This window comes from Saccopteryx bilineata, chromosome 6, assembly GCF_036850765.1.
Source record: "Saccopteryx bilineata isolate mSacBil1 chromosome 6, mSacBil1_pri_phased_curated, whole genome shotgun sequence".
NCBI lineage: Eukaryota > Metazoa > Chordata > Mammalia > Chiroptera > Emballonuridae > Saccopteryx > Saccopteryx bilineata.
The window spans coordinates 202,614,055-202,639,950 of record NC_089495.1 but is presented as its reverse complement, the minus strand read 5'-3'; the positions used below and the strand labels follow the sequence as shown (position 1 = coordinate 202,639,950).

The following is a 25,896-nucleotide window of genomic DNA, read 5'->3' as shown; positions in this document are numbered from 1 at the left end:
GCCACTCCACCGTACGGCCTCCCCGGCAGTTGATGATGGTGCGGGAAGCAGAGCTGCAGCCCATGAACCCGCCCCGCTTCGACTTGCTGGAGGACATGGCCATGATGACGCACCTCAACGAGGCCACGGTGCTGCACAACCTGCGGCAGCGATATGCTCGCTGGATGATCTACGTGAGCCAGGAGGCGGGGAGGGGCCGTGGGCGGGGTCAGAGCAGCAGGGGCGGGGCTAGAGGAAGAGCCACAGCGCTGTGGGGACGGGGCCATGGAGAAGGGGGCGGGCTGTGTGCAGGTGGGGCGGGGCCAGGGTGACGTCATGGGGCTGTAGGGGTGGGGCCACGGGCTGGGGCAGGGGTAGAGGTGGGGCGGCAGTGTAGGGGCGGAGCTTCAGCTTCAGGGTGAGCCTAAGGCTCAGCAGTGGGGCCCCGGAGATGGGAACGTGGGCTGTGGGCAGGAGTAAGCCATAGGTTGGGGCTAGGGCAACCACAGAGGGTATCACGTGGCACAGTTAAGTAGCTCCTTGGGGCATATTGCAAAGGTCATATTGTGAGGGCTGGGGCCTGGGAATGGAAACTTGCCTTCCAACAGCCCATCTATACTCTCTCCTCAGACTTACTCCGGCCTCTTCTGTGTCACCATCAACCCCTACAAATGGCTGCCGGTCTACACGCCCTCTGTGGTGGCCGCGTACAAGGGAAAGCGTCGCTCGGAGGCCCCACCCCACATATACTCGGTGGCGGATAACGCCTACAATGATATGCTGCGAAGTAAGGGCAGCCTGGACTCCTTCTCTTTCCCTTCCCACCCAAGACCCCTACCCCAGCTCCAGGGAGGCCTCTGCAGAGGCCCCCTCCCCTCCGCTTGCATTGCCCTCCTTTGGACGCTGCCACCCACACTATAGCTTAGCCATTCTGTCTCTCTAACGAGAGCTAGCCTGCAGTCTGGAGGGTCCCATCAGGTCCTTCCTATTTCTGGCTCTGGTTGGTAGAGGGGCTGCCCCAGGGTCATGGATACCCAATGTGTTCCAGCTGTGGTTGGTCCCTCATCCTGGCTAACTTCTGTATCTCCTTTCCATTCCTCCAGACCGAGAAAACCAGTCCATGCTGATCACGTAAGTGTGGGACCCTGGGGATGGGGTGGGAAATGCTGGACATCTGGCAGGAAGACAGTGGAACCAAAGTTATTCCCTAGAGTTGGTTCTAAAGTATTTAAGGCACCCTGGGCTGGTTGGAACATCATTCCAAAGCACAAAAGTTGCTGGTTCGATCCCCAGTCAGGGCACATACAAGAACAGATTGATGTTCTTGTTTCTCTCTCTCTCTCCCTTCCTCCCTTGCTAAAATCAATAAAAAAATAAAAATAAAATAAAGTGCTTAGGGCAGGACTACTACTTGGAGCCAGTGTCCCAGCTGAAGTTAAATTAGAGCTCGTTCTCTGCCCCCATTCTAGCTAGACCTGTTATGGATAGTGAGCAGGGAGGGGGTCCCCATGCACCAGAGCGATAGCCAGCCCTGACACCCCTTCTCCTCGGGGCGGGGAATCTTCTCCCACCTTGATCTCATGGGAGTTCTGATTCTGGCCCAAGGGGGCAGAGGGATGCCTTTCCCTTTTCTCCTCCTTACCATCTCCTTATCTCTGGCTCTTACTTCTGATCCAAGTTTGCCTTCATGAGAAAATGGTGGAATTCTTACATGCCAAGTTCATATGGAGATTGTGTGTGAGTGTGTATGTATGTGCAGCCTGGTGATTAAGAGCAAAGCCTTTTAAACCAGAAAGACCTGAGTTCATGTTCTGTGTTCACTTCCTCCTGCTGGTGCCCTTAAGCCTCTGTCATCAGTAGAAACAACAATCCTAGCCACCACCATGCAGAGCTATGAGGAGTCAGCAAGCTAATGCACACGCCTGGCACACAGCCGGGACAGTCACATAACTTCTCTGAGCCCCATTTCCTTATCCATAAAATGGGGTGATAATGGTTCCTGCCGTACAGGGTTTCTGAGGTTTAAATGAGCCCGCACAGGTAAAGTACCTGGCCCAGCTAAGCTTGTGCTCAGTACACAGTGGCACTACATGTGTTCTCATCAACAGAGAACAATCCAACACCTCTGAGGGCTGATCTGTTGTGTGTGGGGGGTTGAGTTGGGGCTCCTACCTTGGGAGCTGGGTTGGGGGAGGGCAGAGTGGCCCTGCTTGCAGGGTGGGGCACTGGGAGATGGGAGGAATTAGAGAGGCCAGATGGGCATTGGTGACTTATGTTTGTGTTGTCCAAGCGGAGAGTCGGGGGCCGGTAAGACGGTTAACACCAAGCGCGTCATTCAGTACTTTGCCATCGTCGCTGCCCTGGGAGACGGGCCGGGCAAGAAGGCCGTAAGACCCGCCCTTTTGGGCCCTGCTCGCCTTTGCTTCTCATTGTTTTTCTTTTTGTTTCTTTCTCCTCCTCTCTTTTTTTTTTTTTAACTTGATTCCCCAGAGTCTCCAACCCTGCCTGAGCCTTCTACCTTCGTGTGGGGGACTCAGGCCTGAGCAAGGCTTGACCAGCGAGGCTGTGGCCACTTCTGCCAGGCTATGTGACCAAGTGCTAGGCCTGTCTCAGTGTTCCCACCTGTGACAGAGGGATGGGACCACACCGCTATTCCTAAACTTTTCTGTAGCTTTTGCCCTCCCATTGTGACCTTCATATTTTGCGAGAGCTCACCAAATAGGCCGCTTTTGCTAAGAAGTGATCGTTTTCCTGGTTGTCGTGCACCAGAGACCTGCATAAGCAGGCTTACACAGAGTTTAGCCAGAGCCAAAGGCCCTTGGCATCCCAACAGCCAGGGCAGGGCCAATTTTGTACCCTGTGATTTCTATATGGTTTTTGAACATTTCTAAAACAATGGGAGACCAGTGTTTTTGTTTTTGTTGAGGAACACATTCATCCCTGGCGCCCAGGCCAGTGGTTCAGACCTCTGTGTGTGCTGTCTCCCCTAGCCCACCCCCAAACGGGCAGCCTTTTCTTTGTGGAAGCGCAGGGCTGCCTCCCACACAGCCCACGCCTGGTCCTGTTGTGCCTTGCTTTATTCTGGGGCATTTTTCTTTTTCTTAATTTTCTTTTAAGTTTTTTCTTTTTTCTTTTTTTGCCTTTTCCTTTTTCCCCATTTGAGTTTCTTGGTTTATGATTTTTGTTTTCAGTTTTTCTTTCTTTTTTTCTCTTTTTTTGTGGTGGTGTTTTTGTTGTTTTGTTTTTGCTGTTGACTTTTTTGGTCTCCTCCTTCCTCTCCCCACCCCGTTTCCCCAACCCCTCGAGTGTCTGTGAGGATGCTGCAGAAAGTTGGGGCTCTGTCCAGTAACACATGGGGGGTAGGAAGAGCCCAGAGCTGGCAGGGCCGGGGCAGGGAGGCCCCTGGTCCGAGAGGAGCCCTTATCATGTAGGGATGAGGGGTGGGGTTGGGGGTGGGCTGGCCCACAGGGGCTGTGGGTGCTGGAACTTAAAAGCCTTATCAACTTCTCTGCCCCTTGGTCCCAAATTTGACCACACCTGCCAGAGAGAGCCCTGTTCCAAAGCTTTGGCTGAGACTATGTGTGGTCGAGCTCAGGGGACAGGCTCTTGTCATTCCCTCCTGCTTCTGTCCCCCTAATATCTCTGGGGCATTGTTAAAGTCTTGGGCTCCCTGGAAGTGAATGAATAACCGAAGTCCCCTAGTGGCATGGCATCTGTCACTCTAGAACCCATTCTCCCTTTCTTTCCAGGCGGGCAGGATCCAGGCTAGGGAAGAGAAGGAAAGGGAAATGGAGGGAAGACAAGGATGAGCCTAGGAGGGGAAAATGGTGGGGGGGTCATCTCAGTTCCGTAAGTCTCTGGGTGAGACCTATGGGAGACTGTGGGTGTTGAGGGAGGCCGGTGCCTAGGCTCAGTGCCTACTCTGCCCTCCACTTTGTGGCTTTGAGCAGGTCACACCCCTGCTCTGAGTCTTAGTTTCCTCCCTTGCAAAGTAAGGTAATAGTAGGCACCTGGCAGGGCCATTTTGAATAATGGTAGGTGTGCAGTTGGGCAATGATGTGTGTAATTGCAATGCAAAGGAGAAGTGTGGGGAAGGGCTCACCGAGGGAGGTGAGGGTAAGAAGGTTCAAGAGAAGGAGGTTTCTTTTAGCTGCAGAGCATCAGGGAAGCCTTCCTGGAGGAGGAGGGGCATTTGATCGGGGCTGTCAAGGGGAGTAGATTCTAGTCAGAGACCTCTAGGACTTGGGCAGGGGCCTCTTCCTTGAATGTGGTAAACGAGGGGTTATGGAAGAGGCCAGAGGCATCTGGGGGAGGGGAAGGGCTGTGAACAGGAGACCCCCTCACCCTGACTCAGCCCCCTGCCATGCTTGCTCCTACTTTCTAGCATTTCTCCTTGTAGTCTGGAGGGTGAGACATGGGGGGAGGGGTGGCAGGGGTTAACATTCACTGTCCTGCTAACCACTGTGCCCCCGGCCTGGTGAGACCGTGCACCCTCTAACATTGTTTTCCTCCCTGCCCCCAGCAATTTCTGGCCACGAAGACTGGGGTAAGTGTGGGCCAGTGTGACTGGGGCAGGCAGCACTGGGAGGTCCTGGGGACCCTGCCGTCCCCTTCCCCACCAGAAGAGGCCTGATAATGGGACCATGGCTGCTCTGGTGTCCCAGTCAGTGAGTACCCTCAACCCCCAGGGCACCCTCGAGGATCAAATCATTGAGGCTAACCCTGCTATGGAGGCTTTTGGCAATGCCAAGACCCTGCGGAATGACAACTCGTCCCGCTTCGTGAGTGGCCACCGCAGGCGGGGTCGGCAGCTGGGAGACTCGGGTCGGGGGAGCCTTTAGTGGGTAGGGCAGTGCTGGCTGGACCCCCTGACCGAGACTGCGCCTCTGCCCACAGGGCAAGTTCATCCGCATTCACTTTGGTCCCTCTGGGAAGCTGGCCTCTGCGGATATTGACAGCTGTGAGTCTGGGGTGGGGCGGGACAGGGGCAGAGGCTGGGCCAGAGTCTCTGCTCTGACTGAGCCTCCATCTAGGCCTTGGGCTCCTGCCTGCTTCAGGCACTTCTGTCCACCCCTCCCCCCCGGCCACTGCCCAGCTCAGGCCACCTTACCTCGAACTGGAACATTCTATCAGCCTCCATTCCTCTGCTTGATCTCCAGCCAGAGTGACCTTCTCATGGATGCTAATCTGACCACATCGTGTTTCTGCTTAGACATCTTTTCTAGATCCTTGTACCTTATGATGGAAACCCGAACCCTATATGGCTGGTCAGGCTCTTCAGAATAGGGCCCTGACTCCACCCCGGGCCTGTGCCCCTCCTGCCCCAGCCTCCCCTCTACTTGTAGCCCTCTCCTTCCGGAAGCCCTCCTAACGCCTGCTGAGTGGCTGCCTGTCCCGCCCCACCCAGCCCAGCGGTATAGGCAGCAGGTGCCCGTGCCGCAGGCATGGAGGGCCCCCCCCAGACTGCTCCCCACCTTGGGATTTACGGCCAGATCCTGGTGGACGAGCAAAGGCAGATGGTGATGGCAGGCAGCATCGTAATTCGTGCCCCGAGCGCCCCTGTGCAGACACCTGGAGGCTCTGCTCCGGAGGGGAGGAGTGTGGTCATGGCGGAAGGAATGGAGGCACAGATGGAGGAATAGACCAGTGAACCCCCCCACAGACACCTGTGTCCAAACATCCCCACATGAGTACACGCGGGTGTATAGACAGATACACATTCCCACATTGTGACGTGTGCACACGATGTCTCTACATGCACCCCTGCCCCTGCCTACACCTCTGCCCTGCCCCTCGGCCCTATTGGGGTAGCCCGCTCTGGGGAGGTGCAGAGGATGGTCAGCCAGTGCCTCCTTGTGTCCCAGATCTCCTGGAGAAGTCACGGGTGATCTTCCAGCTTCCCGGAGAGCGTGGCTACCACGTCTACTATCAGATTCTCTCGGGGAAGAAGCCAGAGCTGCAGGGTACGGGCCAGGGAGGGGGGTCAGAGCACATAGGGCTGCGGGCCCTGTCGGACCAGGCCCTGGGTGTCCAGTCTCTCACTCTTCTGGGGTCTGTGACATTCCGTCTTTCCTCTGAGCCCCTTCTGTTTCCCCCACTCCCTTCCTGGGACTTGAGTTGCTGAACCCTCTCTTCATGCAGGGAGTTGGCCCATTAGTGCCACTGCCTTTGCAAAGTTGTCCCTCCTGCTGTCCTGAGAGTAGCGAGGCCCCACCCAGCAACAAGAAAGGACCGGTGGCCGTGTCTAGGCCCAGCTCCCCTCTTTAGGAAGCCCCTCCAGGGCAGAGTGGTCCTCTCGGTGCTCTGGCACAGGGTCTGGGCCAGAGGGCTGGCCAGGAGCAGTGCTGGAGGGGTGAATGAGGTGTAGCGGCCGGGGCACATTCCTCAGAGAGCCATAGAGAGAGAGAAGCCGTGGACGTGGGTGTGGGGAGGAGAGAGAGGCTGTGTGAAGTCCCGGGAGCCCCTAGACTCTCCTGCAAGGCTGGCCCCAGGACCCACCATGCTGGGATCAGGGCAGGAGGAGAGCTGCTGACCCACCCTCTCTGTCCCGTGTCCCCCAGACATGCTGCTTCTGTCTATGAACCCCTACGACTACCACTTCTGCAGCCAGGGCGTCATCACCGTGGACAACATGGACGACGGGGAGGAGCTCATGGCCACTGACGTATGTCTGGGGTGGGAGCGGCGTGGGGCGCCCGCAGTGCAGGGGGCTGCATGGGGCTGGGGCGCGGTCAAGAAGCAGTTTCAGTGCCCGGAGCTTGGCTGGGCCCTGGAGGAGCCCTGACTTCTCTGATCCCGCCGCCCCCCCACTGCAGCACGCCATGGACATCCTGGGCTTCAGTGTGGACGAGAAATGCGCGTGCTATAAGATCGTGGGCGCCCTCCTGCACTTTGGCAACATGAAGTTCAAGCAGAAGCAGCGGGAGGAGCAGGCCGAGGCTGACGGCACCGAGAGTGAGTGGCCCTGACCCCGATCCCAACGCCCTGTCCGTGACCATTAACCCTAGTCCTTGGCCACAGCCTCTGACTTCCATCCTACCTGGCCCTGATTGTAACCTGACTTCTCAGCACCAGACCCTCCCCTTCCTGAGCTGTATGTACAATTTGCTGGCCCCGAACTTGACCCCCCCCCTCACCTAGTGCCAGGCTGAGGCCAGTTGAGCCCCCACCCCAGGGGCTCGAGTTCTTGGCGTCCTCCTCATTCCCCGTGTGCCCTGCCAGGTGCCGACAAGGCTGCCTACCTGATGGGAGTCAACAGTGGGGACCTCCTCAAAGGCCTTCTGCACCCCCGAGTGCGCGTGGGGAACGAGTATGTGACCAAGGGCCAGAGCGTGGAGCAGGTGAGCTGCTCGCAGGCCAGGGCCCACCTGGGGGCAGCTGGGACAGGGCCCCTCCTTGCCAGGTCCCAGCCCGGCATCCCCACACTTCCAGGTGGTGTTTGCCGTCGGGGCTCTGGCCAAGGCCACCTATGATCGTCTGTTCCGGTGGCTGGTGTCTCGGATCAACCAGACACTGGACACGAAGCTGGCCCGGCAGTTCTTCATTGGGGTCCTGGACATCGCTGGTTTTGAGATCTTTGAGGTTGGAGCGGGCCCACATCCCAGGCTCTGTTCTCTGCGGGGTGGAGGACTGTGAGCGGTGGGGGCAGGAGCCCTGGGCTTCTGCTTGGGGGCCAGGGTGAACTCCTACACCTCCCGGTTCCTCCCTGTCCCCATCTGCGAGCGGCTGCCTGAGCCCGGCCCTGCCCTGTGCAGTTTAACAGCTTCGAGCAGCTGTGCATCAACTTCACCAACGAGAAGCTGCAGCAGTTCTTCAACCAGCACATGTTTGTGCTGGAGCAGGAGGAGTACAAGCGTGAGGGCATCGACTGGGTCTTCATCGACTTCGGCCTGGACCTGCAGCCCTGCATCGATCTCATCGAGAAGGTGGAGCTCAGCCCAAGCTCACGCTGCGAGGGCGGGGGCGGGTGCAGCCAGCGGGCCTGGGCAAGTGTGCACGCGTGTGAGTGTGCCCCGAAGTGAGCTTGTGCGTGTGCAGGCTGTGACCGCATCTCTGCACCAGTCATAGTGGGAATGCATGTGTGTGTGTGTGTGTGTGTGAGAGAGAGAGATAGGTATGCTGGGGACTGTGTGCAAACACTGCTGGTGACATGTGTGAGCAATGCCTGTGCGAGTGTGTGCCCTGGCGCTGCTGGCAGCACCCGTCACGGCGGACAGCTTCGCAGTTCCCAGGCCCTGCTGCAGCCACAATTTCACTGGGTCCTCAGAACTGCCCTGGGTGTGAGATGGAGTAGCTTGTGCTTGCTTCCTTATTTACTTGATTGTGAAACAATACATGTTTCTCCATTGTGCTAAAGAATGGGAGCAAAGAAATAACAGAAAATTTGAAAAGTCAGAAGTAAAGGAAAGGGGGAAAACGTTTCCCCGGCCCTCACGCGACCGTCCTTGGCCCTCACGCGACCGCCCCCGGCCCTCACGCGACCGTCCCGGGCCTCACGCGACCGCCCCCGGGCCTCACGCGACCGCCCCCGGCCCTCACACGACCGTCCCCGGGCCTCACGCGACCGCCCCCGGGCCTCACACGACCGCCCCCAGGCCTCACGCGACCGCCCCCGGGCCTCACGCGACCGCCCCCGGCCCTCACACGACCGTTCCGGCCCTCACATGACCTCACAAGACCATCCTGGGGCCTCATGCGACCACCCCCGGCCCTCACACGACCTCACGCGACCGTCCCCGGGCCTCACGCAACCAGAATCTTGGCACTCTGGTCGGTTTCCTCCAAGCCCTGGGGCCGGGGCTCAGGTTTTCTCCTGCGGACACGGACACATGTCTCCCCCTTTCCTCTGAGAGGGGGCTCAACCCTGAGCGTAGTTGAAGGCTCAGCAGTTCACGCAGCAGGTGATTTTCAGACGATGCATTTCTGGAGTCTCCTTTTTGGACATTTATTTAGGTGGTTGGCAGGTTTTCTTAGCTGTTAAAGCAGCACAAAGAATTCATTTCCCCATGTGGCAGGTTAAGGAAGCAGAGGCTTAGGTTGGTCTCTAAGGGCCCTGCAGCTAGTGAGTGAGGAAGCCAGGATTTGAACCCAGCTGCTCTTTCTGACTGCTGTGTGTGCATGGGTGTGAGATCGTGGAAGTGGGGGGCGGGGCTGCAGAGGTGCCAGTTGGAGTTTGCACAGCCCTCGTAAGCAAAGGAGATGCCTCAGAGCTGCGAGCTGTGCAGAAGCCGGCTGGAGACCAGGGCATAGATTTTTCTTTGTCTTAGAAGACAGGGCTCCCACGTGCAGGTCTGGCCTCTGTCCCTCTGAGCAGGTGGCTGAGGTGAGGGTGTCTGGGGAGGCTTCCGGAAGGAGGGGCCGGTGCACAGCGGGCCCTTCAAGCCTGTGGCCCTGTCCCCAGCCGCTCGGCATCCTGTCCATCCTGGAGGAGGAGTGCATGTTCCCCAAGGCCTCAGACGCCAGCTTCCGGGCCAAGCTCTACGATAACCACGCAGGGAAGTCGCCCAATTTCCAGCAGCCAAGGCCGGACAAGAAGCGCAAATACCAGGCCCACTTTGAAGTGGTCCACTACGCTGGTGTGGTAGGTGCCTGTGGCAACGCCAGCTCCTGACCACTCTCCCCCTCCCCTGGGCTTCTCTGCCATGGCTCAGCACCTGTCGGGTCTCTGCCAGGTGCCTTATAGCATTGTGGGCTGGCTGGAGAAAAACAAGGACCCACTGAATGAGACCGTGGTCCCCATCTTCCAAAAGTCCCAGAACAAGCTCTTAGCGACCCTCTACGAGAACTATGCCGGGTCCTGCTCCAGTGAGTACCAAGGGGTTAGACGGCCCTTCTGTAGGGGACTCGCAGAGTGATGTCCCTGGAGTGACTGGTCCCCATGTCTCTCCTAGCTGAGCCTCCGAAGTCTGGGGTGAAAGAGAAGCGTAAAAAGGCAGCCTCATTCCAAACTGTGTCTCAGCTGCACAAGGTGAGGCCTCCTTTGGGCCCCGGGCAGGCCTCCCCCGCAGCCTCCCCCAGTCTTTGCCCCACACTCAGTTCCTGCATCCTGGGCGGGCGGCTGTTAAGACTTGCAGTGATGTTTAACTCCTCTCCACGTGAACATCACAGCAAGTCTGTGCTGCCTCCCGTCCCCACGCTGCCTGGGCAGGGCTGTGAGGGAGCGGGTGGGGGAATGGAGACCTTGGTGGCAGGGACCCAGTCAAGCAGAAGAGGGCCGAGGGTCACAGACAGGAACAGAGTAAAGGGCCAGATGTGTGGAGGCACACTGAGACACCTGGCCCCCCAGTTCTTAGCGGGTCGATCCACTGCGGTTTCCAATCCTGCTTCTCTGCCTGTGTGCCTTCTCTCCACTCCGCCTCCAGGAGAACCTCAACAAGCTGATGACCAACCTGCGGGCCACACAGCCCCACTTTGTCCGTTGCATTGTCCCCAATGAGAACAAGACCCCAGGTAGTCAGCCAGAGGCTAGGTGGGCGGGGACCACTGGGGGGCGGGGACAATGCAGACTAGAAGGGGCGGAGCCAGGGCAGACTAGAAGCAGGATCTGCCCCTTCCGCAGAGCCCATCTATGGACTGTGGTCTTCCTTTGAGGCACGAAGGTGCGTCCATTGACCTCAGACCTTTTCCTGTGCCTCCCACTCGTCCAGGGGTCATGGATCCTTTCTTGGTGCTGCACCAGCTGCGCTGCAATGGGGTTCTGGAGGGGATCCGCATCTGCCGCCAAGGATTCCCCAACAGGCTGCTCTACGCAGACTTCCGGCAGCGGTAGGTGTGGTCCCGCCCCAGCCCCACACAGACCCCGCCCCCAACTCTACATCAGCCCAAGGGGGGGGCGGAAGGGCACACAGTTTAGAACCAGACAGACAGTCCATCACTGCGGAGGATGCAGGGGGACCCGCAGGGGGCCGGGCAGGAGTCCCAGCGGGAGAGGGTGGTGGCCGAGGCCTGAGGGCAGCCGGGATGGGGGGAAGCAGACAGGTTTGGGATCGATGTCGGAGGCGCAGCCAGCAGGCCTTGCTGATGGGGAGGTTGGGGATAGTGAATGGAGCTCTACTTTGAACATGTCCAATTTGAACGGTTTCCAGCAGATGTCCTAGAAGTCCTAGGCGAGGCTGGGTTCACTAGTCTGGAGCGTGGGGCGGGCAGAGTGGGACGCAGACTTGGGAAGTGGATGAGGGCTCCCATGGACCAGACTGGCCCCCTGTGAGCACTCACGCAGTACTCTTAGCGCCCCCCTTCCCTTTCTCACTTTGGATAGTCCGGCTACTAGGAGCCAAAGTTCCTCTTCTTCCAGAAGTAACTGGTCATCCAGGCTGACCGCTATACTATGTGTTTGTACAGAGGCTGCGCACAGGGGCACACACACATGCACACGTCTGTGAGTTTGTTTCCCATGTAACCGTATGTCCTGGTGGTTGCCCCTTATCTATAAGGAGGAGTCAGTATCATCCTTTTTCTTAAAATTAAGACTTATTTTTTAGGGCAGATTTAGGCTCACAGCAAAATGGAGTGAGAAGGCACAGAGGTTTCCCATATTCCCCCCATCCCCACATATGCGTAGCCCCCCCATCAGCAACATTGTCCTCCAGAGGGGACATTTGTTACCACCGATGAGCCTATGCAGACTCGCCATTACCACCCAGGGGCCATACTCTACACTAGGGTCCTCTCACAGTGTGCATTCTTCGGCGTTGGGTGAGTGGACCTGGTACACGCCATCATGCTGTGACATATCCCCCAGGTGATCTTGCCTTCTCTGTTAGTCCCCTAGCGCGGGGCCTTATGCGTTTCAGGGGTTTTGCCTTCACAGTGTGGCCACAGCTAAGCTGACCCGCGCAGCCCTGTACACATGTGCAAGTGTGTCCACTTGTCAATCAGAATTCTCTTCCAAACGTTTCTTCAATTTGAGATCGCTACACCAGAGGTTTTCCACACTGACCCTCAGACTCGGTACTTCACACATCGGGGTAGTTAACCCTTTCATGGACTAGCACGAAATTCCTGGTGGACTGGCCGTTCAGAATGATGTGCTATTCCATATCACCTTCTTTATATTTTTTGCCTTCTTAAAAAAGAACATTATAAAAGTTACTGCATGCCTTTTGTAACAACTGTGACCTCTTAAAGAACTAGTACTGGATGCATTTAAATAGAACCTAAGGTTTTTCAGAGCATGACCAATTCCCCCAGCATCACGAGGCCTGCCAGCCAGCTTGTCCGGTGTCTGCCCCTGGGGCCTCTGCTCCAGCCTCCGACAGGCCTAGGTGGATCCTGCCCTCCACCCTGCCCCCTCCTCAGCAGCCCTCCCGGCTCTCCCAGGTACCGCATCCTGAACCCCAGTGCCATCCCAGACGACACCTTTGTGGACAGCAGGAAGGCCACGGAGAAGCTGCTGGGCTGCCTAGACATTGACCACACCCAGTACCAGTTTGGCCACACCAAGGTTGGGGCACACAAGGGGGCTAACCCTGGGGGGGGTCACACTGGACAGGAGACCTGCTGGTGGCTAGAGGCCATGCCTGTCTCCCCACCCCACCCCAGGTGTTCTTCAAGGCGGGGCTGCTGGGCACCCTGGAGGAGCTGCGTGACCAGCGTCTGGCCAAGGTCCTGACGTTGCTGCAGGCGCGGGGGCGGGGCCGCCTCATGCGCTTGGAGTACCAGCACCTGCTTGGAGGCAGGTGGGTGTGGGGCAGGGACCTGGGACAGGGTTTGTGGTGGGACTGCTGTCCCCCCCGGCTCACAGAACCACCAGGTTGTTCGAACCCTGTCCTACTGTCCTGGAGGTCAGACCACTTTATGGCTGGTTGGAGGCGTCTCTGAGGGGGCAGGGTTCTGTTTATGCCCCTCAACTCCCCAGTTTCCATTTTCTCACCTCGAAGCTGTGGTACGAGCACCTGTCCCCACTCCAGGCCTGCCCGGAGCATGGCCCAGAGTGGGTATAATGGTGTCTAGTGTTTTCCAAGATTCTTAAGTGCCAGACAAGACAGTTTATATGCATTATCCTCGTGTAAAGGAGAGGACAGGCCTCAGATGGAGGTGCTGTGATGACCTCCATTCAGCAGGGCGGGTGTCTGAGTCAGAGCCTCTTACTGGCTAGTGGTGGGAAGGGAGGAGGCCGGGGTGTGAGCTCGGGCAGTCTGATCCCAGAGCACGGTGGCTTTACCACTCCTGTGTCTGTAGAGCGTATACGAGGGCCACCAGGACATTCGGGGCTCGTGCGCCCCTCCCCGGAGGCATGCCTGTGTGACCTTGAGCCTCTCCCACAATCCCACTTACAAAGCAGAGGCGTTAGGACCTACTTGGGAGGGCTTTTGGGAGGATTAAGGAGATCACACACTGAGGGCCTGGCCCAGGGAGCGGAGGGGCTCAGGAGACATTGGGGCTGTTACCATGAAGGGACCAGCACTAAGCCTACGGGTCCCCTTGTCCCCCCACCAGGGATGCCCTGTTCACCATCCAGTGGAACATCCGCGCCTTCAATGCCGTCAAGAATTGGTCGTGGATGAAGCTCTTTTTCAAGATGAAGCCACTGCTGCGCTCGGCGCAGGCAGAGGAGGAGCTGGCAGCCCTGCGGGCAGAGCTGCGATCACTGCGAGGGGCGCTGGCCACTGCGGAGGCCAAGCGACAGGAGCTCGAGGAGACACACGTCAGCGTCACCCAGGAAAAGAATGACCTGGCCCTGCAGCTGCAGGCCGTGAGTGGGGGTGGGGAAGGGAGAGGGCTTCCCTCAGTGACCCAGTCCCCCTGGCAAGCCCGGAACCCCAGGCTGCTCCAGGGAAATACGCCCACCAAGCCCCGGGCCAGGGCAGACCAGGTGTGGTGTGGGTGCCCAGGTCTAGCTGGGTCTATCTTCCTACTCCAGAGGTGCCACAGAGGAGGCTGCGCCTATGCTCAGCCTCCCACGGTCCCAGCCTTCCCAGCCACGGGCCGTCTGGCCACGTGTCCTGTACTCCCACCCCCGTGCCACCTGGGCTTCCTGCTACAGCTGCAGTGGGACCCCATCTCCCGTGTCTGCCTCCTTGCCATCCCTGAAACAGACCCGTGCTCCCTTCTCTGGTTAGGGCCACGGAAACCCATGAGGCAGGTCACAGTAACAGCCAGGGGGCGGGGATCAAGGGTCCAGAGTCTCTCCAAGCCCACAGTCCTTCTCTCCTTCGGCAAACACTGTGCGTCGCCTGTGTGCCAGGCTAGCTCTGAAGACACTCTGGGAAGACAGAGTCGGGCCTGTGGTCCCAGAACCTACCTGCTGGTGCAGGACACAGGCTGCCAGGCGCCATGAGGACATGGTGATGGGAGAGGGTACTCCAGCCTCTCCACGGCTGGGCAGGCCTGGCATGCCCGCTGCTCCCCCACGCCCCTCAGGAGGCCTCAGCCCAGAGCTTCTCTCTGAGAGCCCCCATCTGGGCCTCACTCTGGGCTGCCCTCTTGAAGGGGCCACTTCTGACCCTGCCCATCCCTCTACCCAAGCCCTCACCCCACCGGAGCCCCTGTTCAGGGCCCAGAGCAGGTCACAGGCGTCCTTTGGTCCCCAGAGCCCCACTGAGTCAAACCTTTGCATGGACAAATGAACCTTCTCCTGCAGGGCCCGGCCGGTGCCCCTCGGCCGTCTTACCTGGCACTGCCTCGACTCAGCCCCGTCCCCGTGTCCCCTCCAGGAGCAGGAAAACCTGGCGAACGCTGAGGAGCGCTGCCACTTGCTCATCAAGTCCAAGGTACAGCTCGAAGCAAAGGCAAAGGAGCTGGGCGAGCGGCTGGAGGATGAGGAGGAGGTGAACGCTGACCTGGCCGCCCGTCGGCGCAAGCTAGAGGATGAGTGCACGGAGCTCAAGAAGGACATCGATGACCTGGAGCTGACGCTGGCCAAGGCCGAGAAGGAGAAGCAAGCCACTGAGAACAAGGTGGGCGGGTGGCTGCCGGACCACTCCTGGTCCTGCCGGGCCCTGCTGTTGCCTGGGCGGTCACATCTCTGTGGGCCTGTTTTCTCCTCTGTCCAGTGGGGTTAAGGGCAGCATGACCTCATGAGGGCACATGTGGAGTCTATGTAACCAGCCTTTGCGGGCACTCCTGCGAGGCCTAGCACACAGTAGGGGCCCCGCAAACCATAGCAACTGTCATCCATTCTGGAATGTAAGCTCCTTGGGGGCAGGGACCCCGATCCCCAGCTCTGCAGCCCCCAGCTGCCTTCACAGGCCTTCTGTCATCGATCCCTGTCAACAGCCCCGTGTAGTTCCCCTGGGGAGCCCAGAACTGTTATCCCTGAGGGATGAAGAGATGGGATGGGGCGCAGAGTAGTGGCTTGCCTGCCTGTGTGTGGTCCCCTCGTGGAAAGGGGGAGCTGCTGTTCCCAGAGGGTGGGGGGACATCCCCATGGTGACCCTGGCCCTGGCCCAGGTGAAGAACCTGACAGAGGAGATGGCAGCACTGGACGAGTCGGTGGCCCGGCTAACCAAGGAGAAGAAGGCGCTGCAGGAGGCCCACCAGCAGGCCCTGGGCGACCTGCAGGCCGAGGAGGACCGAGTGAGCTCGCTGGCCAAGGCCAAGCTCCGCCTGGAGCAGCAAGTGGAAGACGTGAGTGGGCCCACAGCGGCTGCGCAGGACGGCTGGCGGGTGGGGGTGGGGAGGGGCTGGCTGGGCCATGGCTGGGCCATGGCTGGGCCGGCTGGGCCTGGGCTGAGCCACCTGCCCCCACCCCGCAGCTGGAGTGCTCCCTGGAGCAGGAGAAGAAGCTGCGCATGGACGCTGAGCGGGCCAAGCGCAAGCTGGAGGGGGACCTGAAGCTGACGCAGGAGGCAGTGACAGACGCTGCCCAGGACAAGCAGCAGCTGGAGGAGAAGCTCAAGAAGTAGGTGTGGGGTGGGCAGCAGAGCGACCCCGGCCGCAGGGGCCACCTGAGCCTGCATCTGCTTTTCGCTCCCTCCGGGCTCTAGTCAGCCACGTGATGGCAGAGGTTGACGTGGAGGGCTGAGAGATGGGATTGCTAGGTGCCAGGGCAGTGTCCTGCCCTCCCTGGACAAGGCCCTGGCCAGGCTCTGAGGCCACACAGCGTCCCTGGGTGCAGAGTGCCTGACTGGGGGTGTGCTGGGGGTGGGCGGGGCCCAGGCAGGCTGGTGGGAGTTGGAAGCAGGGCGGGCTCATGCTCTTCCCGGACCTCCAGGAAGGACTCTGAGTTGAGTCAGCTGAACCTGCGGGTGGAGGACGAGCAACTCCTCGGGGCACAGCTGCAGAAGAAGATCAAGGAGCTGCAGGTGTGGGGGCATGGCGCAGGCGTGTGGGGGGTTGGCGCAGGTGTTGGGGGCGGGGCAGGAGGGGCCCAGTGTGCCGGGACCGCAAGGCTGACGGTGCAGGTGAGGGGGGACAGGGCAGGTGTGTGTGGGGACGGGGCAGGAGGGGACCGGTGTGCTGGCCTGCGGTCCCAGGCTCGGGCGGAGGAGCTGGAGGAGGAGCTGGAGGCCGAGCGGGCGGCAAGGGCACGCGTGGAGAAGCAGCGGGCGGAGGCGGCCCGGGAGCTGGAGGAGCTGAGTGAGCGGCTGGAGGAGGCCGGCGGCGCGTCGGCAGGGCAGCGGGAAGGCAGCCGCAAGCGCGAGGCCGAGCTGGGGCGGCTGCGGCGGGAGCTGGAGGAGGCGGCGCTGCGGCACGAGGCCACGGTGGCCGCCCTGCGGCGCAAGCAGGCAGACAGCGCCGCGGAGCTGAGCGAGCAGGTGGACAGCCTGCAGCGGGTGCGGCAGAAGCTGGAGAAGGAGAAGAGCGAGCTCCGCATGGAGGTGGACGACCTGGGCACCAGCGTGGAGACGCTGGCCCGCGGCAAGGTGTCTGCTTCGCTCCTGTCCCGACCCCCGGCTCTGACCCCACATTGCCGTCCTTCCTCTTCTGCCTCCAACTGCCGATCATGACCACCCCGTGCCAGTACGGACCCCCACCCATCCTGCCCCTGCCTCAGATCCTGACCCATCACCTGGTATCGAACCCCAGCCCCACACTGGTCCTGACCTCAAACCCTGACTACAGGTCACTCTTGAACCAGCATCCAATTCTAACTTTCAGCCCTTGACCTGTGAGCTCGGACCTACTAACTGTCCCGTTTCTGTCCTGAATCCCAGCACTCAGGCTCGACCCTGGGCCACTGTACCACCTAACCTAATAGCTGGCCTCAGACTCCAGTATCCCTCTAGCCTCGGGACTAGTAGTCCAGCACTTCTGGTGTTCATCTTCTAAGCCATAGCCCACGAGTGGAATCTCTGACCCTGAACTTGGGGCACTGCTTTCTCTGGGACTCCCGGGCCCGAGTCTAGCCTTCCAGTTCCCCATCCCAGGCCCCAGTCTGGTTGGCAGCCGCAGATCTTGCCCTCTGATTCACAAACGCACCCTGACCCTGGCCCCCAGGCCAGTGCAGAGAAGCTGTGCCGGACCTACGAGGACCAGCTGAGTGAGGCCAAGATCAAGGTGGAGGAGCTGCAGCGGCAGCTGGCAGAGGCGCTCGCCCAGCGTGGACGGCTGCAGACCGAGAATGGTGAGGCCAGGGGCTCAGCCGCACCCCTGGGGCCTCAGGGCTGCCCTGTGCCCACCTGACCTGCTGGTTGCTCCCCACCTGGACGGCAGGGGAACTGAGCCGCCTCCTCGAGGAGAAGGAGTCTCTGATTAGCCAACTGAGCCGCGGGAAGGCCTTGGCAACCCAGAGCCTGGAGGAACTGCGGAGGCAGCTGGAGGAGGAGACCAAGGTGAGTGGGCCACTGGCTGCCACAGAGAGGGTGGTGTGGACATCGGGGTCACCAGCCTGGCCTGATGCTCGGGTCGCTGGGGTCCCTGCAGGCCAAGAGTGCGCTGGCCCACGCTGTGCAGGCTTTGCGGCACGACTGTGATCTCCTGCGGGAGCAGCACGAGGAGGAGGCCGAGGCCCAGGCCGAGCTGCAGCGGCTGCTGTCCAAGGCCAACGCAGAGGTGGCCCAGTGGAGGAGCAAGTACGAGGCAGACGCCATCCAGAGGACCGAGGAGTTAGAGGAGGCTAAGTGAGTGCCTTGCCGGCCAGGCTATCGGCACACAAGGTGATGCCTGCGCCTCTGAGCCCTGATGGGAAAGTGGGAGGTGCAGGGGCCACACTTCTGCCAGCCTCGCTGTCCGTCTGCTCCATGGTCCGCACTGTCTGCTTCGTGGCCCAGAAAGAAGCTGGCCCTGCGGCTGCAGGAGGCAGAAGAGGGTGTTGAGGCTGCGCATGCCAAGTGTTCGTCGCTGGAGAAGGCCAAGCTACGGTTGCAGACAGAGTCGGAGGATGTGACCCTGGAGCTGGAGCGAGCGACCTCGGCAGCGGCTGCGCTGGACAAGAAGCAGCGGCACCTGGAGCGGGCACTGGAGGAGCGGCGGCGGCAAGAGGAGGAGATGCAGCAGGAGCTGGAGGCGGCCCAGAGGGAGGCCCGCGGCCTGGGCACCGAGCTCTTCCGGCTGCGGCACAGCCACGAGGAGGCTCTCGAGGCCCTGGAGACGCTCAAGCGGGAGAACAAGAACCTGCAGGGTATGATCCACCCCAAGGTCAGAAACCTGCTCTGGGGTCACTGGAAGCACCTTGGAACCACACAGAATGCCCTGGTGGGGTCACTCTGGAGCTGGGGGTGAATGATGTGACCTGGGTTGGAGCATGAGCCATGAGATCACCCTCAGTGCCCTGTGCACTTTGCAGAGGAGATCAGTGACCTTACAGACCACGTCAGCCTCAGTGGGAAGAGCATCCAGGAGCTGGAGAAAACCAAGAAGGCGCTGGAAGGGGAGAAGAGTGAGCTCCAGGCCGCCCTGGAGGAGGCTGAGGTCAGGGGCTGGCCACAGGGTGGGGTGGACCTGACCCGCCGCTTCCCTGGCCTTTCCTCCCGGAAGACACGCAGCTTTCTCTGCCCCCAGGGGGCCCTGGAGCTGGAGGAGACCAAGACACTGCGGATCCAGCTGGAACTGTCCCAGGTCAAGGCGGAAGTGGACCGGAAGCTGGTAGAGAAAGACGAGGAGTGCACTAACCTGAGGTATGGGGGCCGGGGCATTCCCACCCACCAGCACCCAGGGTCCGTGGTCCTTGGGCTCCCAGCCCCCCTGAACGGGAGAAAGGTGGTGCGCACAGATTGGCTGGGACACCAGCTTGCCCCTCCCACTCAGCTTGCTCAGGTAAAGCTGAGAGCCTACAGGACCTGCTCAAGGGACAGTCGGGGCAGGGCTGGGGTTCAGCCCCATGTGTCTGCTCCCAAGCCTCAGGCTTGTCTGTGAATTTGCTCTGATGGGACACAAAGTCACAAGGGGCTTGACCTGGGAGGGACGAGTCACTTATTCCACAAAATGGGTTCATGTCAATAGCATCCCTTGAGCATTTGTAAGAGTGGGGCCCTGTCTCCCTACCCTTCGGTGGAGTGCACACCCACTGCCTTCCAACCCCTTGCACAGGCGCAACCAGCAGCGGGCAGTGGAGTCCCTGCAGGCCTCCCTGGACGCAGAGACACGGGCTCGCAATGAGGCGCTGCGGCTCAAGAAGAAGATGGAGGGCGACCTCAACGACCTGGAGCTGCAGCTGGGCCATGCCACCCGCCAGGCCACGGAGGCGCAGGCGGCCACGCGGCTGCTGCAGGCCCAGCTCAAGGAGGAGCAGGCGGGGCGCGACGAGGAGCAGCGGCTGGTGGCCGAGCTCCGAGAGCAGGCCCAGGCCCTGGAGCGGCGGGGGACCCTGCTGGCTGCCGAGCTGGAGGAGCTCCGGGCCGCCCTGGAGCAGGGCGAGCGCAGTCGGCGGCTGGCGGAGCAGGAGCTGCTGGAGGCCAGCGAGCGCCTCAACCTCCTGCACTCGCAGGTGGGGACAGCCGGTCCCGGGGCCGTGTGGGGTGGCTGCCTGAGGGCCAGCTCTGAGGGTCTGCACCCACCCCCAGAACACAGGCCTCCTGAACCAGAAGAAGAAGCTCGAGGTGGATCTGGCCCAGCTGAGCGGCGAGGTGGAGGAGGCCACCCAGGAGAGGCGAGAGGCCGAGGAGAAGGCCAAAAAGGCCATCACGGACGTGAGGCCAGGCTGGGGCTGGTGGGATCAGCTCGGGGACCAGAGCCCAGGGGCCGGCTACCTCCTGACCATTCCCCCCCATCCCTCACAGGCGGCCATGATGGCTGAGGAGCTGAAGAAGGAGCAGGACACGAGCGCACACCTGGAGCGGATGAAGAAGACGCTGGAGCAGACAGTGAGGGAGCTGCAGGCACGGCTGGAGGAGGCGGAGCAAGCTGCCCTCCGGGGCGGGAAGAAGCAGGTGCAGAAGCTGGAGGCCAAGGTGCGTGTGCTGGCCCCACCCCGTCCCCTGCACAGCGGGCTGTCCCCTGCATGGCAGGCAGCATGGGGCCGGCTCAGGGCATCAGGCCTGTCCCCTGGCTGCTCACAGGTCCGAGAGCTAGAGACTGAGCTCGACGCCGAGCAGAAGAAGCACACCGAAGCCCTCAAGGGTGTGCGGAAACACGAGCGGCGGGTCAAGGAGCTTGCGTACCAGGTGGGTGCTAGTCCCGACTCAGAAGAGGAGGCCCAAAGGCTGGCCCGGTCCTGGCAAGACCTGAGTCCGCTCTGCCTGTGCAGGCCGAGGAGGACAGGAAGAACCTGGCTCGCATGCAGGACCTGGTGGACAAGCTGCAGAGCAAGGTCAAGAGCTACAAACGGCAGTTTGAGGAGGCGGTGAGCGCATAGAGCAGGGCCCCCGGAGCTGCACCTGATGGTCGGGATGCCCATGATAACCCAACCTCAAGGCTGGGCCCAGGCGAGCGGCCAGCTGCAGTCAGCCCCACGCCGTCTCTGGGCCATGGCTTCCCAGCGTTGGCTTTAGGTGAACGTGGGTTGCCTTAAAGGGCGGTGGTCCAGCTCGTGACCCTGCAGCCCCAGCGGGAAGAGTTTCTCACAGCTCTGATACCAAGATGAGACCCACCTGCTTCTGGGGACCCCATGTGCTTTTCCCTCCTGGTCCACGTGTGGCACGTGGGCACCTCTGGAGGGTGTCTCAACCCCTCTTTCCTGCTGTGGGTACTGGTGGGGGGAGCAGAGATGAGGATGAAGAGAAGCCAGACCCCTTCTGTGAGGTGTGGGGGCCCGACTGACCCCCTCAGTCACCAGAGCGACCCCGCCTGCCCATGCCCCAGGAGCAGCAGGCCAGCACCAACCTGGCCAAGTACCGCAAGGCCCAGCATGAGCTGGACGACGCGGAGGAGCGGGCCGACATGGCAGAGACCCAAGCCAACAAACTGCGGGCACGGACCCGGGATGCCCTGGGCCCCAAGGTGAGGGGCAGCCTGGCACCACCCTGTCCCCTGCCTGGGGGTGGGGGAAGGTGGCATGGCTCGTTCACTCAGCCACCCTTCTCCCCGCAGCACAAGGAGTGACGCCCGCCGCCACCCCTCACCTGCCGCCTCTCCGTCTGCTGAGCCCTGCGGAAACGCTGTTGTCTGCAGCTCTGGGCGGCTCAGGCAGGGAGCGGATCACACGGTCCCACAGATAAAAGCCAGGTCCACATCAGTCATTTAAAATAAAGTTCTTTAATAGTCTCCATTTAACCGGTTTATTTGTTGTTAATAAATTGGCAACACAAGGAGGGGCCGAGGCTGGGCTCCTGTGTCTGGGCTCAGGAGACCCTGCTCTGGGACAGGGTGGGCGGGACACAGCCAGCCTGTGACCGAGGGGCTAGGAAGAACAGGCCCCCCTCCCTCGGGGCCCCCCCTGGGGTGAACACAGCGGCCAATGAGCAAACAGGACCAGAAGAGCTAAAGGAAGACGAGGGCGGAACAGAGGGGCAGGCTTGGGGGAAGGCAGCGTTCTCCAGTCTCCCCCACCCCTGCCCAGGGCTCAGAAGCCTTTGCCTGGGTCCAAAGGCCACGGCAAGCTTGGCTCAGGAATTGGGGGAGGCTGCCCATCTCACCCTCCCCACCCCAGGACAGACAGCCAAGAGACTGGGCAGGAGCTCGGACAGAGCTATTTTTAAAAGTCCCCTTACCTCTGGGTGGGCCAGGCCCCAGGTACTGAAGGAAGTGTGGGCACAGTGCCCGTCCGCATCATGGGGCTCTTTAAGGAACTAAGGTTCCCCAATGACCTTGGCCCTCAGACCCAGGGGCCTGAAACTTATAGACACTCCCTCCCACCAAGCCTGTACCTGAAGTCTGGGGCAGGCAGAGAGCAGCAGGGAGGCAGGGGAGAGGCAGGGACGTGGCAGGGCATGAGGCACGCGTGCTCACGCTCACCCACACTGGCCCTGGCCCAGCAGCCACCCGAGGCCTGGCCCAAGGTCACTCCTCAGTGAAGTCCCTGTCTATGTCCATGTAGGGCTCCTCAATGTAGCTGACGAGGGCAGAGGGCGACTGGCGGTCTGGGTTCAACAGAATGGACACGGTCTCTTTCCAGTATGAGAAGCTGATGCAGGAGCTCTGGGCAAAGAGAGAGGGGCTGGGGGGCGCCTGGAGGCCCCAGGGCGAGCCCAGCACCCCGTGGGGAGGGCCATGGTAAGGGGACCAAGAGCTGCCCAGCACGTGGCCCAACAGGGACCACACCCCCCGGATGACCAAGGGGCCCTGGGTCTGCCCGCAGCCCACCCGCCAGCCAGCGGGACGGGCACTCACGTTCTCCAGGCAGGTGCTGTCCTTGTCCTTGTGCAGGTAGTGCTGCTGCCAGAAGCGCAGCAGGTTGTGGAAGTTGTTGAGCAGGAAGCCAGGGTACTTCTTGCTGTGCTCCATGCGCTGCAGCAGCCGCAGGTACAGCGGCAGCCGCTCTTTCCGCCGGGCCAGCATCAGGATCACCAGGCTGGTGTTGAGGCAGCTGACGTTCTCCTGCAAGGCCCCAGGCCGGCCGGGTCAGGGGTGTGCTGGGAGCCCCAGCAGGCCCTGGGGACCTATGCTGCCAGCACCCTGCCCTGAGCACCTTCCTGGGCCCTGGGCCCCACCCCAGCCCCACCCTGATGGGCTCATCATCCATCAACCGTCTCCCAGGGAGATCAGGCACGGCTTCCAGAAGCTTCGATTCCTGGGGCAGGGCTGGGTGCACGCATTAGGTGCAGCACTCCCCTCCCTTTCCTTTGGCACTAGACTGGGGGCACCGGGAGGGGAGTCTCGGCCTGGTGCGCTCACTCTGCACCCCAGCCCAGGGCCTGGCCTCACTACGGTTGTCAGGTGAGGGAACAGAAGAGCCACCTCTGAGAGGCAGCAGGACCATCGCCATTTGAGAGGAGGGCATGCAGCTCCGGGAAGGACCACTCCCCAGTGGAGGGGCTGGGAGTTGAGCTCAGGTCCAAGCCCAAAGCCTGCACTGCAGGTGGGGTGGGGCGAGCGCTGCACAGGGAGTCAGGCCTCAGTGCAAACCCCACTACTCCCCAGCCCGCTGCGGCCTCGGAGGTCTTCTCCCTCCTCAGGCCCCATCTGTAAAGAGGGGCACTGATGCCTTCCTGGAAGCAGTCCTCAGAGTCAACGGGAAGAACCGCGAGCAGGGCCCCAGGGAGGGGCGCTCCTAGGGAGAAGCTGTCCGGCCGTCGCTGTCTGCCTCTTACCTGCGTCAGCGTCTGCACGTGGATGATGTTGATGAGGCGGAAGAGGAAGGACATCTGCGTGGGCACCTGCGATATGTAGGCAAGCAGGCGGCACTCGGACAGGACCTCGGCCACTGGGGACAGACAGGCAGAGATGTGAGCAACTGGATCAAGAGCTGGTCCGTGGCCTGGAGGCCACTGCCACCAGGCCTCGCGAGCCAAGCCACCCTGGGTCCTGACTGAGGCCACGAGCCCCACTGTCAAGACAACTAACGGAAAGGGTCAGTCGCTGCAGTGGGGAAGTCCAGCTGGGCCGCCACCCAGGCTAAGCCTGCGATCTCACCAGAGCCCGGGGGGAGCCCAGCCCCCTCCCTCCAGCTGTGTTCCGGGACCACTGTCCTGGAGGCATCTCCCTGGTCACCTCCCAGGTCTTTCTCACCCCAGGCAGTCCCTGCCCAGGAGAGGTAGAATGTTTTGCATTCTGCCTGCAACCTGGTTTGCCCTCTTCATTAACATGCTGTGCACGCTCAGTACAGGCCGCGTGGACCACAGAAAAGTAAGAGCAGAAAGAATATCACTCGGACAGCCACCACCCTGACCCCAGGCACGGGGCATTTGGTGTGGCTGCCTCCAGCCTTTCTTGTCTCCTTATGGAAGCGAGTGTCTGACGTCTGCAAAGCCGCACTAGACGGATCTGCACTGGCGCGCTGGCCCTCTTACCTTTCATGTCCACCTGGTTCTCAAAGCGGTCCAGTGACAGAGTGACACAGCGCACCAGCATGTTGGAGTCCACCAGGGAGCTGTTGATCTGCTTCAGGAACACCTGGAACTGAGTGGAGACCGGGCTCAGGCGAATGGCGGGCTCCTGCCGCGTGGGTCGCGGCAAGGCGCACGCATCTGCCCCTGCCTGGCTGTCTCCAACAGAGACAGAGGCTCAGACAAGCGGGCTGGCCTGCCCTCACCACCCACTAACCAGCAGCCCAGGCAGGCGCCCGACCAGCCGTCTGATACCGCGTCATGTTTTCTCCACTGGAGGGTGCAGGCTCGTTTTTTTTGTTTTTTTGTTTTTTTCCATTTTAGAAAGGAGAGAGAGAGAAGGGGGGAGGAGCAGGAAGCATCAACTCCCATATGTGCCTTGACCAGGCAAGCCCAGGGTTTCGAACCGGCGACCTCAGCATTTCCAGGTCAACACTTTATCCACTGCGCCACCACAGGTCAGGCTGCAGGCTCGTTTTTACTACCCTAGTCTGAGTTGGGTTCCTGTCACATGCCTGAGCCCAGCACACCAGGCCCAGCCCCATCCAAGGCTCAGCATGGCATCAGGGCTGTACTCATGGCCCACCTGCTCCCACTTTCACACCTGCCTGTCAGCAGCTGACATGTTCATGCTCGGTATACACAGATGCTAATGAATGCCTGCTTAGGACGCCCACTGATCCCCCTCTGCCCCGGCAGTCTCCATTTTATAACGAGCACCGGGTGGAGACTGGCGAGGACAAGGGCTGCAGGACAACTCCGGGACAACGCGGCAGATCCCAGGGAGCCCCGGGCTCTGCCTACCTTCGCATCAGTGTTGATGTACTTATTGAATCTCTTGAAGGCATCGACGTTGAACTTCATCAGCTCCCCCAGGAGGTCAAAGTAACTCTGGAGCACGTCTCTCGACTTGCACTCGCTGTCCACAATGCAGTAGAGGATGTGCTGGGGGTGAGAGGCGGCAGGGTGAAGGCAGGAAGGTGGCTGAGCCCTGAGCCAACAGGCAGGCGCAGCTGCCACCCAGGCAGAGCTCTTCTTAGCTGCCCACCTCCCACAGGCCCGGCATGTAGCGCCCACGCCATGTCCAGTGCTCTTCCCACTGGACAGGCCACCCAGCATCTGCTTTGAGAAAGCATCCAGGCTGATAAAATCTGCCTCCCTGTCTAGATTCTTATCTGAAGAGGCTGGTGGCTCCACGGGTGAGCTGGAGTGTGCAGCTGAACAGCCCTCAATTGCCCAGGGCTCTCAGAGCTAAGCCTGTGACCTGCTCTGTGGGCATTAAGGTGGCCAGGGCTCTGCAGCCCTCAGGCGAGGGGCAGCTTCTCCAGCTGTGACCACGGCCCCTGCCCGCGCACTTGAGGCCACCCGGATACATTAAGCACAGGGTTTAAGGGCACAAGACACATTCTTACCCCGCGGTTAGTCTTTATGTTTATGAATAAACACATTTAATAAATGAATTTATCAAGAAAAGCTCCTTCATGAGGTCCCATTTAACTCCTTCATGAGGTCCTCTATGGCAGTCAAACTGTTTCCATTTTTCATTTTCCTGAAGTTACACCAATTTGGATCAATTATTTTCCAGGTGACTTACAGCAATTTATGGGTTTCTTATTTATATATATAAGCCAATTACAACTGGCCATTTTGCTCCCCTCTTGTAAATTCTGCTTTT

At 60.5% G+C, this 25,896-nt stretch overlaps 2 protein-coding genes across 3 annotated transcripts in view; one reads left to right on the top strand and one right to left on the bottom strand.

Moving 5' to 3' along the window:
- Positions 1-21,505, top strand: part of MYH7B (myosin heavy chain 7B) — a 44,106-nt gene extending 22,601 nt beyond the window's left edge. The window contains exons 7-45 of the mRNA XM_066235786.1: positions 30-173; positions 610-766; positions 1,083-1,110; positions 2,270-2,366; positions 4,502-4,525; positions 4,668-4,760; positions 4,876-4,939; positions 5,844-5,942; positions 6,540-6,643; positions 6,795-6,933; positions 7,201-7,319; positions 7,411-7,560; positions 7,734-7,904; positions 9,380-9,559; positions 9,651-9,783; positions 9,870-9,946; positions 10,341-10,428; positions 10,626-10,743; positions 12,298-12,421; positions 12,520-12,656; positions 13,417-13,672; positions 14,634-14,876; positions 15,370-15,546; positions 15,675-15,820; positions 16,133-16,223; positions 16,395-16,784; positions 17,359-17,485; positions 17,575-17,693; positions 17,785-17,981; positions 18,132-18,481; positions 18,647-18,771; positions 18,862-18,977; positions 19,390-19,786; positions 19,863-19,988; positions 20,079-20,249; positions 20,358-20,462; positions 20,546-20,641; positions 21,100-21,237; positions 21,328-21,505. Coding sequence (XP_066091883.1) covers positions 30-173; positions 610-766; positions 1,083-1,110; positions 2,270-2,366; positions 4,502-4,525; positions 4,668-4,760; positions 4,876-4,939; positions 5,844-5,942; positions 6,540-6,643; positions 6,795-6,933; positions 7,201-7,319; positions 7,411-7,560; positions 7,734-7,904; positions 9,380-9,559; positions 9,651-9,783; positions 9,870-9,946; positions 10,341-10,428; positions 10,626-10,743; positions 12,298-12,421; positions 12,520-12,656; positions 13,417-13,672; positions 14,634-14,876; positions 15,370-15,546; positions 15,675-15,820; positions 16,133-16,223; positions 16,395-16,784; positions 17,359-17,485; positions 17,575-17,693; positions 17,785-17,981; positions 18,132-18,481; positions 18,647-18,771; positions 18,862-18,977; positions 19,390-19,786; positions 19,863-19,988; positions 20,079-20,249; positions 20,358-20,462; positions 20,546-20,641; positions 21,100-21,237; positions 21,328-21,339 — 5,628 coding nt within the window. The 3' untranslated portion in view covers positions 21,340-21,505. The remainder of the gene's footprint in view (positions 1-29; positions 174-609; positions 767-1,082; positions 1,111-2,269; positions 2,367-4,501; positions 4,526-4,667; positions 4,761-4,875; positions 4,940-5,843; positions 5,943-6,539; positions 6,644-6,794; positions 6,934-7,200; positions 7,320-7,410; positions 7,561-7,733; positions 7,905-9,379; positions 9,560-9,650; positions 9,784-9,869; positions 9,947-10,340; positions 10,429-10,625; positions 10,744-12,297; positions 12,422-12,519; positions 12,657-13,416; positions 13,673-14,633; positions 14,877-15,369; positions 15,547-15,674; positions 15,821-16,132; positions 16,224-16,394; positions 16,785-17,358; positions 17,486-17,574; positions 17,694-17,784; positions 17,982-18,131; positions 18,482-18,646; positions 18,772-18,861; positions 18,978-19,389; positions 19,787-19,862; positions 19,989-20,078; positions 20,250-20,357; positions 20,463-20,545; positions 20,642-21,099; positions 21,238-21,327) is intronic.
- The window catches only part of TRPC4AP (transient receptor potential cation channel subfamily C member 4 associated protein), a 59,752-nt gene continuing 55,329 nt past the window's right edge, over positions 21,474-25,896 (bottom strand). For both annotated transcript variants that reach the window (XM_066235788.1, XM_066235787.1), the window contains exons 15-19: positions 25,026-25,166; positions 24,186-24,294; positions 23,487-23,599; positions 22,567-22,773; positions 21,474-22,374 (exon numbers count right to left, since the gene is read on the bottom strand). In XM_066235788.1, coding sequence (XP_066091885.1) covers positions 22,237-22,374; positions 22,567-22,773; positions 23,487-23,599; positions 24,186-24,294; positions 25,026-25,166 — 708 coding nt within the window. In that variant the 3' untranslated portion in view covers positions 21,474-22,236. The remainder of the gene's footprint in view (positions 22,375-22,566; positions 22,774-23,486; positions 23,600-24,185; positions 24,295-25,025; positions 25,167-25,896) is intronic.